General features: G+C 40.8%; 1 protein-coding gene across 19 annotated transcripts in view; it reads left to right on the top strand.

Annotated features, from left to right (window-relative positions):
- ADGRL3 (adhesion G protein-coupled receptor L3) overlaps nucleotides 1-15,689 on the top strand; it is an 815,007-nt gene that overhangs the window by 610,749 nt on the left and 188,569 nt on the right. For 16 of the 19 annotated variants that reach the window (XM_084625891.1, XM_084625888.1, XM_084625889.1 and 13 more), the window contains one exon: nucleotides 14,425-14,730. In XM_084625891.1, the coding sequence (XP_084482017.1) occupies nucleotides 14,425-14,730 (306 nt within the window). The remainder of the gene's footprint in view (nucleotides 1-14,424; nucleotides 14,731-15,689) is intronic. The other 3 variants (XM_084625893.1, XM_084625898.1, XM_084625885.1) reach the window with 1 other exon arrangement.

Genomic DNA, 15,689 nt, shown 5'->3' on the forward strand with positions numbered 1-15,689 from the left:
CTTAGGCCCAGAGCCTCAAAGGTGTTTAGGTGCCTGACTCCCAGCGAGGGGTAGGCTGAAGAGAGTCTACCGCAATTTATGGGTTATATGGTCGGAAACCTGCAGCCCTTGAACTGGAACAAATTCAATGCCTGGCATAGGAGAGTGTGGGTGATGGGCAGGTAGCACCCCTCCTGACACAATTCATCCATGGCTCTGTCTTCATTTCACTGCTGTGTCCACGTCAAGTGTCACCCGCATCTCAATGGGTGGAGACACTTGTGGTGGACAGTGGTGAAGATGGTGGCCTCAGCAGTGAGTGAAGGAGACATTCGCGGAAGGATATCTGGTGTCCCATCTGTTGGAGTCTCTGGCACTCATTGGCCAGCCAGGTTGTGGGATGGGTGTTGGTTGGCCAACATTCCCCAGTTCCCAAGATTTCACTTGGGGTAGGAGCCGTATGGAGCCTCTTTCAGCTCTGCTCTAGTAGTGTATCTAAATACCTTTGAGGATGTGGATGGAAGTTAGGTGTGCAGTGCCTTTGAGGATCTGGGCCATGGGCACTTTTTAAATGATTGCCCTTTGTCTTTTTTTGTTTGCTTTTTAATTCTATCCATCTATCGAAAATATACTGTGTGTGTGTGTGTGTGCATATTAAAAATCTGCCACACTGTAGCAACTTTTGTGCACAATGTTAATACCTCATTTGGTGTGAAAGCCCTTTGTACAATATCAGTCCTCCATGAAATCAATTTAGGCCTCAATCCTGTAGTCAGAGGCATGAAAGCAGATCCCTGAATATGAATGATAACAATACTGGACCAAGCTTTACACAATATTTAAATACCTATGCAAAATAATAAAGCATACTGGAAGGGATCTAAAGAGTGCCTTATGGTCTGTGAGGGAACATGCTTTGTTTTGAAAAAGATCTGAATATTGATGTTCTCATAATAGACTCTTGTCAGGTTAATGTAATGTGTTCACATGAGAGGTTTGTTTTGTTTAATGCAAACATATTCCCTGCCCTTCTGTCTGCTTTCCCCCTGTCCCCAAAGGAGGAAGTTAAATCACAGGTGGGTTTGATGAAGTAACATGAAGGGTATGAAATTATCCAAGCAATGAAATTCAGAATCAGAAGTGAGTCAGAGTCTGAAACCTTTGTCCGCTCTTCATTCTGTAGTGCTGAGTTACGGGAGAAGTCTCTGGACAATGACAGCATTGCATATACTTGCCACAGCTAGGCACAAGAGAGTGAGCTTTGAGGGCGGGGAGAGGCTGCCTTTTCTCTGCATTTCCCTGCTTTTGGAGGTTTAAATCAGCAACTCTCTTTGTAATTTAATCTATTGACAACTCATGAAGGAGTACACAGTAAAAGAAATAAAACACACTACAAGCAGAGACTAGGCAGAGCACAGTGCCCTCTAGAGAAAAGCACTCAGCAGCATTCAGATTTGCCTTAGCAGTGGGAATTTTTTATCTGTGTTGGAACAACAGTGGCCCTGCGACACTAGGGAAAATGCATGGTTTTCATGAGAGAAGTAAAACAAACTTTAATGTGTGTGTTGGAGGTGGGGGGTTATCATTCTTGCTGCTGTTTGACTAGGCAAAATCGTTATTAGGGGATAATAAAAGAAAAGTATCCATTCAACAGCTAATATGTAAACAAGAAGCCCTGCGTTCAGTCCTTTGTCCAGTGCACTGTAGTGCAGTCTGATTTGCATCTTAATGTAGTTAATCCACACTTGGATTGAAGGGGGAAAAAAAGGTTAAGCAGTCTCCCTGTGACTTTTGCTTTTTCTGACATTTTCCTCTCCCTCTCCTCTTTTTAATTTCAATTTGCTGACACATCGGCAAAGCACGTTTGCTCAAATCCCTAGCCTGCGAGCCCCTGGGAATCGAGAGAATCTGAAAATATTGTCATGGCAGATATGTAGTAAACAAGTTGTATGCGAAAAGCGTTCTTGACCATATTCATCTCCTAAATCATCAGGCACGGGGAAGAAAGCCTCCACAACCTGCTTCCATCCCACCCACTCACGTTGTACATGCATGTACTGCAAAGGGTGAGAGCTACATCTCTGTAGTTCCAGTGCTATTTTTTTGTTTTGTTTTGTAGTGCACGCTCTCTTTCTCAAGCGTAACAGCAAAACACAATCCGTTTTTAAATATTAATATGAGACTTGCTGGAGTGCATCTTGGAAGCATTGAGTCACTGAGAATTGAAAAACATAATCTGTGCTTTTGAAAGCCATCCAATTCCGTTTTATTTACAGACTTTGAGCCATTTCGCAAATTGAAAAGCAACCATCCAGCCATTCCATGTTTAAATTATTATATGTTTAAAAGATCCCAAGACATTTCTCAGTGGGCAATAGCCCATCTCATTGAATAAATCCAGATCAAAGACTTTACGCACAAGGATAAGAAGAGAAGTTCAAAAAATAGTTATTTTTCAGTAAAGTTATATTTATAGCCTGAATTGAAAAAGCAAATATAGTAGCCAGTAGTCAAAATGCAAGGGGACATTCTGTAGCTGAGATCTTTGTCTAATGGAAGGACTCATTGTGAGCTTTGGCTGCATTGATTAGGTCAGTCACTATCATCCCCTAAAGCCACTTGGTCATAACCCTTCAGTTTTTTTGGCACTCGGTCATGTTTCCATATGCTGAAAGGTAGCAAATACAGACACAGACTACTGCTGTCAAATGGCAGAAAATAAAAAGGATTTTATGGCACTGACTAGATATAAAGTATGCAATTCAAAATACAGAGGAAAATACAAAAAAGCGTAGGTAAGATGCAATAAAATTACAGTTCCTCAATAAAAAATACATCGATCTCTCTCCAAAACTGCCAAGAAAAAATAGTTTTCTACATTCAATTTTTTTTTTTTTTTACATTTGCTCTTTCTCTCAAGAAACAAAAAACCATCTTTCCCCTTGTGGGTGTAATACAGCTAGTGTAATTAAAAAACAAGAACCCCCCCTGAAAATCTTGACCTGTAAATCTATTCAAGCTATTTGTGTGTGTGTGTGCATGCGTGAAAGTGGCTAGAATGAAAACTGACAGTATCTGTTGTTGAAATCAAAAGTGATTTCTGCAACGATGAGGTATTAGGGAATTCCTGCTGGTTTTCTCTTTAAAGGAGTTCGAGGTATGCAAGTTGGAAGACAAAGAAGAAACACTGAGGATGGAGTGGAGGTTAAGGATAATCTAGGCATGGCCCAATATCTAAACAAATACTTTGCCTCATTCTTTAATGAGGTTAATGAAGAGCTTAGGGATAATGGTGTGACGACAAATGGGAAGGAGGTTATGGAGGTAGATATTACCACATCCGAGGTAGAAGCCAAACTTTAACAGCTTAATGGGACTAAATCGGGGGGCCCAGATAATCTTCATCCAAGAATATTAAAGGAACTGGCACATGAAATTGCAAGCCCATTAGTAAGAATTTTTAATGAATCTGTAAAGTCAGGGATAGTACCATATGACTGGAGAATTGCTAATATAGTTCCTACTTTTAAGAAAGGGAAAAAAAGTGATCCTGGTAACTACAGGCCTGTTAGTTTGACATCTGTAGTATGCAAGGTCTTGGAAAAAATTTGGAAGGAGAAAGTAGTTAAGGACATTGAGGTCAATGGTAATTGGGACAAATACAACATGGCTTTATAAAAGGTAAAAGGTAGATCGTGCCAAACCAACCTGATCTCCTTCTTTGAGAAAGTAACAGATTTTTTAGACAAAGGGAACACAGTGGATCTAATGTACCTCTATTTCAGTAAGTCATTTGATATGGTGCCACATGGGGAATTATTAGTTAAATTGGAAAAGATGGGGATCAATATGAAAATTGAAAGGTGGATAAGGAATTGGTTAAAGGGGAGACTACAGTGGGTCACACTGAAAGATGAACAGTCAGGCTAGAGGGAGGTTACCAGTGGAGTTCCTCAAGGATCAGTTTTGGGACCAATCTTATTTAATCTTTTCATTACTGACCTTGGCACAAAAAGCGGGAATGTGCTAATAAAGTTTGCAGATGACACAAGGGTGGGAGGTATTGCCAATACAGAGAACGACCGGGATATCATACAGGAAGATCCGGATGACCTTGTAAACTGGAGTAATAGTAATAGGATGAAATTTAGGGTTAGTGGAAAGTATAAGGTTATACATTTAAGGATTAATAACAAGAATTTTTGTTATAAGCTGGGAACGCATCACTTGAAAGTAACAGAGGAGGGGAAGGACCTCTGAGTATTGGTTGATCGCAGGATGACTATGAGCTGCCAGTGTGATATGGCCGTGAAAAAAGCTAATGCAGTCTTGGGATGCATCAGACGAGGTATTTCCAGTAGTGATATGGAGGTGTTAGTACCATTATACAAGGCACTGGTGAGACCTCACCTGGAATACTGTGTGCAGTTCTGGTCTCCCATGTTTAAGAAAGATGAAATCAAACTGGAACAGGTACAGAGAAGGACTACTAGGATGATCCGAGGAATGGAAAACGTGTCTTATGAAAGGAGACTCAAAGAGCTTGGCTTGTTTAGCCTAACCAAAAGAAGACAGAGGGGAGATATGATTGCTCTCTATAAATATATTAGAGGGATAAACACCACGGAGGGAAAGGAATTATTTAAGCTCAGTACCAATGTGGACACAAGAATAAATGGATATAAACTGGCCATCAGGAAGTTTAAACTTGAAATTAGATAAGGTTTATAAACCATCAGAGGAGTGAAGTTCTGGAACAGCCTTCCAAGGGGAGCAGTGGGGGCAAAAGACATATCTGGCTTCAAGACTAACTTGATAAGTTTATGGAAGGGATGCTATGATGGGATAGCCTAATTTTGGCATTTAATTGATCTTCAACTGTTAGCAGTAGATATGCCCAGTGGCCTGTGATGGGATGTTAGATGGGGTGGGATCTGAGTTACTATAGAGAATTCTTTCCTGGATGACTGGCTTGGGAGTCTTACCCACTTGCTCAGGGTTTAGCTGACCGCCATATTTGGGGTCGAGAAGGAATTTTCCTCCAGGGCAGATTGGCAGAGGCCCTGGGGGGTTTTCATCTTCCTCTGCAGCGTGGGGCACTTGCTGGAGGATTCTCTGCACCTCGAAGTCTTTAAACCACAATTTGAGGACTTCAATAGCTCAGACATAGGTTAGAGGTTTGTTACAGGAGTGGGTGGGTGAGATTCTGTGGCCTGCGTTGTGCGAGAGGTCAGACTCGACGATCATAATGGTCCCTTCTGACCTTAATATCTATGATTCTATGTATCAGACGTGCAACCAAGGCTCTGATGGATGTGAATCACACTGGGTAACATAGATTGTTTAGGAGGTTAGAAGTTCCCTACATACTTTCAGTAATAATATGCAGCTGTTGTACCCCGGGGATGGAAAAAGGTGTGGGGATATGATCTTCCTTTTTGAAATAACATGTGACATAAAAAAGGCTATCTGATATTTTAAAATATGTTAATTCAAAATAATGCAGCCACATATGACAGTGTTTGCACATAAATGGAGTGATTTAAAGCTAGATCGCCTAAAAATAGCTCTTCTACTGAACTCTCAGATCTGTTAGATTAGTGCATTTATAATAAATTCTGATGCACTGTCTATTAGATCAGCTCCTCTGTAATGTTTCCCTGTTTACCAGGGCTTCTATAGGCATAGTTAGTCTGCATTTCCAAAAGCATTACGACATGAGGGGGGGAGGGATAGCTCAGTGGTTTGAGCATTGGCCTGCTAAACCCAGGGTTGTGAGTTCAATCCTTGAGGGGGCCATTTAGGGATCTGGGGCAAAAATTGGGGATTGGTCTTGCTTTGAGCAGGGGGTTGGACTAGATGACCTCCTGAGGTCCCTCCCAACCCTGATATTCTATGATAGTGAAGAGACATTACCTTCCCCTGTACTATGAATGATGGCCCAGTTTTAATTTCTGTCCAAATGTTCAGAAGGAATTGCAAAAGGTGAGAGTAAAAGCTTGTGATGAGTGATCTTACTAGAAGGCTTCTGAAGAGTGAGAGAGATTCACAGAGGTAGCCTGGGCATTGAATAAGAGAGAGCAAGTAAGATTCTGGGTAAGGTCTTTATCTAGCCATGGCCTGATAGAAGCTGAGAAGGGTGATGATAGTAAACACAGATGTGATATAGCACTTTCCTAACTACCTGGTGCCAAAGCCGGGGAAATTCTTCACATTTCCCTGTGTTAAATGTAATATGCAGCAGTTAAATATTTAAATCTGGTTGCTGTAGCCCCATAGTTGGGCCAGGAAACGCATCTTTTTTGAATGGCTCTCTACAGGCTTACATTTTAAACTGAGACGTCAGGTCCTGTGACTTTTTGGAAAAGATCAAAGGTGACGGGTATTTTGGAATGAGTATGAACATCTGTTTCTCAGATAAAAATTGAAGGGGCCCGATAAGAGAGCTGCTGGGTGCTCAATAATGCAGATTGGAAAATGAGTATTTTTCCCACATAAAATTGTCACCTTTTTATTGAAGGGAAAAAAAACCCCAAAACCAAAAATTTTCAGCCCAAACCAGAACATTTTCAGGATTTGGCCAGAAGGTTTTTGACAAAAACTCAAAAATGTCCACGGAAGACAGAACTTTTTTGTGATAAGTTTAGTTTAGTCAAGAACCTAAATTTCCATTGAAAGAAACTGTTTTGATGGGAAAAGATGTTCCCAGCTGTAACGCTGAGCTCTTTGGACAGTCTGGTTCTGCATGTTTAGCATTTGGAATCTGAATAATTAAATCACTGGGGCAATGTGGGTTCGTGGGAGAGAAGGAGTCTAGCATCCTGCAGTGGAGCACAGTGGTTTTTTTGGTTTCACACCCTTGAATTTTATGTTCATTCTGGTTTTCAAATACATTTTAAAAGCTCAAAGTGAAGTTTGGATAAATCACAATGTTTTAACTGGCCTCAGGTTGAATCCAGGTAAAGCTATTGAGTTTGCATCAGAGTTTGGGCCACTGCAGTAAATCCTGTCCTGGCATTCAGAATACACCTAAAATTTGGTCTGGATCCATGTGAACCTCTTTCCATGTTTGTCAAAATGTTTGTGAATGTTTGGACCAACGTCAAAATCAGCTTGTTCCAGCAACTGCCCACTCATCTTAGATTTTGTGGCAGAGATGGAAGAACAGCTTGTCTTAAAGAATGTCTTTCAAGTTGACTTGGCTTAGTTTGGGCCCATATTTCCAAGGAGTTCAGGTATAGAAGACCTTGAGCAGACTATTGAGACACATTGGGCTTTTTTCCATCCAATCCCATCTCCCAGGCTTTTTCCTGTATGTATCCCTTCAGCAGTCCCAGCTACTGAAAGAGTCCAGGAGAATCATATTTTACTCTTGTGTTCCTATATGTCTCTGGTTCAGATTCATCTGTGATTGGCAAGAGAGCCCTTGCATAGTGGAGAGCAATCCATAGGTTTGGTATGAGAGACACTTGGCCTTCCTCTTTAGTAAACACAAGTAATTATTCCTGTTATATATAGTTAATTCTCTTTATTTGAAATGGAAGGTAATCTATTTTTGATGCCATAGCTACTATGTGACAGTAGAATACAGGAGACAATATTCAAATGGGTACAGAGATATATAGCTAGCTAGCTCGACACACAAACACATTACATGGGACAGCACAGGAAGGTGCTGCCCTTCGCCTCATGTACCAAAGACGATATTTCACTCTAGTGGTTAATCAACAAGTCATATTCCAAGATATTTGCTCATATCATTGTTAATAATGCCAGTATGCATTGCAAGGCTTGACCCAAAGCTTACTGAAGTTGATGAGAATCTTCCCATTGATTTCAGTGAACTTTGGATCAAATCCATAAAGAAAGAAAAAGAAATAGGGTTGGTTTTTCAATTAAAAATATTTTTTCTACTAAGATTAAAAAAAATGCAGTGACAAGTGTTGAACAATGTCAATAGGAAACTAATTCACTCAAGATATGTTTACAAGACAGTGGAAGAGAGAAAAACAGCTGTTTTGATTTTTAAAAAAATTTCAAACCAGAATTTTTTTTTCTTTCAAGAGGTATCTAAACCTTCCTATTAAGCATATAAATATATTTTGTTTGATAGAAAAAGAAAGGAAAGGAATTAAATGATCTAAGCAAAATAAATATTTATCATATAGAAAAAGGACAAAATCAGCAGAGAAAGACTTTTCGGTTTTGAGCTTCTAACGTCCTTTCACAAACTAGCAATGCTGTATTTTCTCAACATGTGAATAATTGTGAATGCAGACACAGAAGATTTGTATGAGAAAATAACTTGATTGTTCTAAAATTTCAATGGTAGTTGAACTGTTCAATTTCATTCTAAATATTTGTTCAAGTGTTTTCAGTGGGAGACCTGTTCATAACATCCAAACTGATGAACATGAATGGTTTCTTGGCCATCAACATCTGTTAGAATGTCATGCTTTCTCCAAGCTTTCTGTAGAGCCTTATAGAATCACTTCATTTAGCTGGTTTCAGAGTAGCAGCCATGTTAGTCTGTATCCACAAAAAGAACAGAGACTAACAACATCCTTTGTGAAACTGCAAGCACTCCGTCACCCACCTCTGAAATGAGGAAGTACTGACTCTTTGTGTGTCTTTATACTAGAACAAACCTTTAGATCCACAGATTCATAGGTTTTAAAGTCAGAAGGGATCTTGATGATCATCTAGTCTGACATCCTCCCTAACGCAGGGCATAGAACTTCATCCTGCAATTTCTGCATCACCTCTTTTCAGAAAGATATCCAGCCTTGATTTAACTTTTTTGCTGGGACCCCCCTCTGAAAATATTTCAGGCAGTGACGACCCCTCTTCCCCCCCCCCCCCCAAATAGTGATAGCAAATTAGTGTACGTACTCATAGGTATCACCACCCTTCCTTCTGCACTGCTGCTGGTGGCAATACTGCCTTGAGAACTGGCTGGCCAGAGAGAGGCAGCTGCTGTATCCCCGCTCCCCCTCCAGCTCCCTCTTCCTCCTGGCAGTATTTTTGTGATCTCACGACCCCCTCTACAACAGCCTTGTGACCCGCTTTTGGGTCGGGCCCCCCAGTTTGAGAAATGATTTAAAGGCCTCAAGTGATGGAAAATCCACCATGTCCCTAGGTAAGTTGTTCCAAAGATGAATTACCCAGGGTAATTTTCCTGATGTTTAGACACGCTAAAAGATTACCTGAGCAAATGAATATTTGGTGATGACAGGCACTCTTGCCTAGAATCAAAGCAGTTTGTATTGTAATATAAAAAGATTAGTCTTGCAGTTTTTAAATCAAGATGTGAGGACTTCAGTAACTCAGCCAGAGGTTATGGGCCTATTGCAGACGTGGGCGGGTGAGATTCTGTGGCCTGCAATGTGCAAGAGGCCAGACTCGATGATCATGATAGTCCCTTCTGGTCTTAATGTCTATGAGTCTAGTGTATGGTCACTGGTGAACACAATCCGGTGTCTGACAATGCCACAAAGGAGTGAATATAACTGAGTATGAGATGACATATGGGATTCTTCCTGTGTCAGGAACCCATACAGTGATCTTAGCCTAACTGAATACAGCTGGGCTATCACTTTAGGCAATGAAGTAAAAAATAAAGGATGTGGTTATTCCACGTTCTTGAAAACACTGCTTGTTTTGAGCATAGTCCTTACTTGGTCGTTACTCTGGCAAAATTCCCACTGAGCCTAATGGGAGTTTTGCCTGAGCATGGATCTTGAAGTCTTGAACTCTGTGAAATTTGAGAAATAGAAAGAGCAGGGAAGATGGGTCATATCTTTTCCTCACACAGTCAGCCCATTAGGTAGGTCTATATATTTCCTAGTGAGTTGCAGCTATCCTGCTGAGGACCTTAGAAATGCCCTTTTGTAGCTGTCACTCTAGTCTGAGCATGTCTGGAAAAGCTAGTCTTATATTATTGATGTAGACTTTCCGTATATGTATAGGATATGGGGAGAAAAAATAAAGTATTGCTTTAGGTTATCTAGGGGAAGGGACGGTTGCCTAAACCAGGGCTCAGACTTTCCCAGTAGCTCTGTGGGTTACATTTAGCACCAGAACGATGCTCCATAGAATCCAAGTGTAGAGACTCACAAATGTTCTGCATCTAAAGCTTGTTATAGAAATCTAAATTTACCCTAAATCTAACCTTAAACTCTCAAAATGGCAAAGCATAATAAAACAAGCCATAAAAATAAAATAACCAGACATCCGCATTTCTAGTTATAATAAAGTTAATGATTTTTAAAGGTTACTGCTCTTCTGTAAGAAAACATTGTATTATGAAGTAGTGTCTTCTATTAAAATGGCCCCATGCAACACTGATTTTCTTCAAGTTTCAAATTGACCATTTATTGGCAATGTGGCTAAATCTGGGTAGCTCATCTGTATTCTGTACTGTAGAAATTCAAGTAAATTTGCACAAGTTGCAGTCTATTCGTGGTTTTACTTGGATTTAAGAGTTATTTATATGTAAATGATTCCAATCTATTCTTTTCCAACTAACCAATTAAGTTGGTTTTAAAGTACATGGATGTGTGAGTGAAATCTACAGTGGGAGCTTTCTGTGTTCTGTAAAACTCACTGCTGTTAATATGGCAGTCTTGTCTTTTGGAACTCATTATCATGGTGACTTGTTGAATAATTAGAACTTTGAACTGAATTCGGTCCATCTAATTCTGTTCGGTGACTTCAGACCAGTTGTTTTATCCTTTCTTATTGTTTGTCCTTCATGTGAAGCTGCATTCAGTGCTGAGATTGTTTTTATTTATTTATTTGTAACAGTAATAGAGAAGCACACACACACATACAAAAGAAAGAGAAAAATACCCTTGAAACTGCTTCTTGCATCAATGCCCAGGGGTCTAGGCAGATAAAATAACTGCCATTTTATGACTAAGGAAACATATTTGTAAATTCCCAATGCATACCTGATAAAATAAACCTTACAGAGCTACAACCTAAAACCAATATACTCCAAGATTTACAATAACTATTTCTAAAAAGCAGGCTCAACATTTCAAACAACCCGAGATTTCTGTTCAAGTCAATGGGAGCTGCTGAGCACTCATCATTTTGAAAACCAGGTCACTTAGTGAGTTGCCTGAATATGGACTTACCCCCTAATTTTTGACACCCATTAATTAAAATGTTGGCTATGTATACTTGGGCATTAATTCTGGTATTGTTCTCCACTGACTCTTGAAAAACAATTTGTCTTTTCCACCTACACTCAGAAATGTTTGTAAAAATTGAGTGGTCACTCATAATTACAGGTCAGTTTTGCCTTAGGTGCCTTAACTAATATAGACATGACCATCTCTATATTCACACTACTTAGTATATGTTATTCTGAAAATTAAAGGTAAAGTATAGTTACCTAAGGCAACTGGAAACATCCTATGGCAATTTTCTTTCTTTCTTTCTTTCTTCCTTTCTAATCACATTGTAAAGTAAAAGCAGGTGAAATTTGACTATACCATATTTGCTGAAGTTCTCAAGAACCTTTTAGCCATGCAGTAACTTCAGATGGAGAGCATATGTAGCTTGGTGTTTTAGTGCAGCTTTGAACAGAAACAAGGTGAAACCTGGTGATTTTTGTGAAGTTTTGCTTTGCCTTTTTTTGAGATTCATTCAAACCCAGAACACAGAGTGAAAGTGAGTCAGTGTGAACATGCTAGAAAATATGATCAGCAGCCCCATGGTAGATTAAACGACCCTGATTTTCAAAGCCGCCTCCTGACAAACCCAGTTCTTGTATGCACACATATAGACCACAGTGTTTAATGCTGGCAAGTTAGGGTCAGGAGGTTAATAATAAAGGGCCTGATCCCAAAAGGGGCAAAACACATGCAACTGATGCTGAATGAACAGATCACAGGGTTGGGCCCAGTATGGTTGTCACTGAGGAAAGCCATAAAGCAAGTACATTGAACTAATAATGTTATCACAGAAACAGTGATTTTTTAAAAAAAATGTAAATGGCAAGAAATTGATAGTTGAGTCCGATAAAAATCTCCCCATTAAAAACTTAAGATTCTTCCAAGAATATTTAGCTAGCTAGTCATAGTGCTCAATATAGAAGAGAGAGATTGTCCAGTGGTGAGCGCACTGGTCTGAGATCTGGGTTTGAATCCATGGGTTGGATTCCCCATGTTACTTTGCCTCAGTTTTCCACCTGTGTAATGGGGATGATAACCTATCCCTACCATGCAAGGTGCTGTGAGGATCAATACATTAACAATTATGAGGTGCTCAGACACTACGTTCATAGACTCATAGAAATGTAGGACTGGAAAAGGACCTCGAGAGGTCATCTAGTCCAGTCCCCTGCACTCAAGGGAGTACTAAGTAAAGTGTATGTCTCCAGGGCCTCAAGGGGTATATTTGCTTTTAAGGAGAAAAAGCCAACATATCTTTAAATGGTGTTGTGTAGTGTCATGGGCTGCAGTGACTCTCCTGCCATGAAACTGGGCTTGTGGGACTCTTGTTTCTCCCCAAACTGGACACTTCGGCAAGCCCTAGTTTCAAGAGTGAAGCAAAATGTTACGCCAAGCGAAAAATCGGAAGGCCTCAGTCTCCTACCAAAAATGTATGATATACTGTCATGGGGGTGGGTCCCTGCTCAGTGCGGAAAAGGTGGTGGAAAAGGCATCCATTTTTTCGACGGTGGCGATAACAGGAAGCCAGTTCTCCTCTACCCTTGTGCATTGTGTACTCATTCCCCCTCTGTGCAGCATGGAGGCACTTTAAATGAATGCACAAGAGACAAGGCAGTAGGGAGCCAGGACCCACAGCTCTGTCTCAGCCTGAAGTGCACATTGTAATGAAGTACCTAATAAGAGTGCTCTATTTGGTCAGCTTTTCGGAAGTCCTAATCAGAGCCAACATGTGGGTCTAAATAGCAGACAAAATAATGTAATTACAGGGGAACTGTCTCTCCATATTTTCACACACAATACTTAGCAGAGCAATTATGCAACATAGAGCAGGTTAATGTGGTTTTAAATTAGTTAACCTCTCACTGCTGCCAGGCCCATCTTGTCAGCAACAGTTGTAATGGAACATCCTTTTAATGATTAAACCATCAAGGAATGTGCCTTCTGTGAGGTGTTCCTTTAAGGCCACCATACGTGCGCCATTGGGAGGGCGCCAGCATTACTGGTAGGATCAGGCATTAGCACGGGAGTTGTTATGGAATGTGAATGAATTAGTTCCATAAACCACCTCTGGGCTAATCCCTGTGTGTGCACTTGTGGCTGGAATGACTCTCCATAAGACAGTACTCTTGTCAGGCACTGCAAGAGGGTGATGTATACAGGAAGGATGTTTCACACAGTCATTGGTGGTAGTCATTAGCGCAGTTCTGCACTGTGGCTGACATTGAGCAGGGTACTGGGAATCTCTTTGAGCAGCAGTTCCTGGGGAAGGCTTTTCCAGGTCAGCCAAAATTAGCCATCCATCAGTTAATACCACTGAGTGACATGAGCTTGCTTGAAAGATCTACTCTATTCTATTGTAATTTTACATACTTATACATAGGTGTGGTAGAATTCAATTTTTATGTCTTGATAATTTTGACAGATCATATTGATGTTTATTTGTAAGAATCGTTTTAGATTTCTATCAATTTAAATGTTCAGTTGTGCAAAATTATAGGTTTTAAGCATTTCCCCCCCATTTTTATCTATTTGAATATTCATGGTTTTGGGGCGGGGGGAGGTCTGGCAATTATTTAGAGAGAGTAGATTTGTGATAGTTAAAGCTTTGTGAACCATTAAAACACAAATTGTCAACCTCACATGTCAAAATATTCAAAGTAAATATCTTTAAATCAGCAGATTATGCCTGTTTTTACTATGCATTTGCTAGTCGATTTGTAATGAGCCTCATTCAAAATTGTATATCTCTGGATTTTTGACACTAATAAGCTCTCAAGCGGCATTTCTCTTGTTTTGCCGATCTATAAATTGTAATGATTATCAATGGAAATATTTTTTCATCAGTTTGTGTATGTAGGTGAAGTCGACATTGGCTGAGATTTAGCAATAAAAATCTAATTCTTCCAGGCCTATTCTTCCTTGCCTACAGTGGTCACCAGCGGACGTTTAAGAAGGAATTAATGTTTGATTGGAAGAAGCTGAACACCTCTTATGTGTTTTGTAATGTAGTTGCACTCTGTAAAGAGAGTGTCTTTGCTATGCTTTGGGAAGGACTATGAAAGCCTACCTTTCGCAAAGCTGTAATTAATGAGTTGTTTGGTACTCGGGCACAGTTTTGATGTAGTCGCTTCCTATGGTCCTTGCTAATTTTGTAGAGTAAACAGTGCATCATGGAATATTTATGTGTCCTCTATGATAGAACATCTCAAAGCCAAAGAGATCCGCAATTGCATTTTTTTAATGTACTTTTGCTTGGTTTCAGAAGTATCGACATCTGGGGCGCATGGCATGGGAAGCACCACCACCAGCACCCCTCTTCTCCTCACTGCCACAAGCACCGGGCGCACCACCACCACCTCAGCCGCAGGCAGAAGGAACAGGAGCACAAGCACGCCCTCCCTGGTGGTAGATGTCCCCAGTGAAATGACTACACCCCTTCCACCTGCCTCCTCCCAGCTCCCCGCTGTAGGGGCAGAGAGCTGTGATGCTGTGGAAGCCCGTGAGATCATGTGGTTTAGGACCCGGCAAGGACAGATGGCAAAGCAGCCCTGCCCTATGGGAACAGTAGGTGAGCCCCATTGAATTGGCCTGAGCAAGCCATGTGCGGATGCTGGGTGGTGATGTTGGCCTGTGATATATAGGAAGTCATAATCAATTATCTGGTGGTTCCTTCTGGCCTTTAATTCTATGACGCTCTGCCTCTTTCTCCATTTGTCTGGTTCTTTCAGTGACTTGGTCAGAGATCTGCTTGCTACTATCATTTATAACATACACACTGTCTCCTGGCAGGCAGGCAGGCCCACATGGCCTGGCACCAGTGGAATCAGCTAATGGCTATGTAGGAAGTGTGGCAGGCAGCTGAGGAATTCCCAGCTGTATGAAGGACCAGCTCCTGAATATGCCGAGCACTCCCTGCAAGATTCTGAACACCTTCAACTCCCAGTGAAAAGAGTGGGAGGGGAGGCTGCCCAGGATCTGGCAATATCAGGCCTTGGTGCCCCAAGGGAAATGCCCTGTTGAGTACATTATGCAATACACTGTATTATCTTTGTTCTGTATATGGATGAGCAGTGCCTGGGCTGATTGACGAGGTTTTGGTTGTTCGAAGTTAATCCTAAGTCTTATTGTTTGCCGTGGTGTGATTTCGGCTGTTTCAATTGATATCATTTTAAAGATTGTGGCCAAGATTCTCAAATTGGGGTGCAGAAAGTTGGGCTCTGTGATCCATAGCTAGGCACCTAACTGGAAGTGGCTGATTTTTCAGAAATACCACACAATTCCAGCACCCGCTGAAGTTCCTGGGGAAGGAAAGGCAGATTTCTCCCGTCAAATACATACAGGAGAGCTGGCCAAAAAATGGGGGGAAAAATTTGAAAAGTCAAAATTCAAAATTATTTTTTTCTCCGACATGTCAAACAACTGGATTTGATTTTTTTTTCCGCCAAAATGTTTAAGAAAAATGTGTCTGTTTTTTGGTGAAAATGTTCAGGAGGTTTTTAGCCAGTTCTAGTCAGGGCCGGATTAATC

This window comes from Lepidochelys olivacea (genome assembly GCF_965140295.1).
Source record: "Lepidochelys olivacea isolate rLepOli2 genome assembly, chromosome: 4".
NCBI classification, from domain to species: domain Eukaryota; kingdom Metazoa; phylum Chordata; order Testudines; family Cheloniidae; genus Lepidochelys; species Lepidochelys olivacea.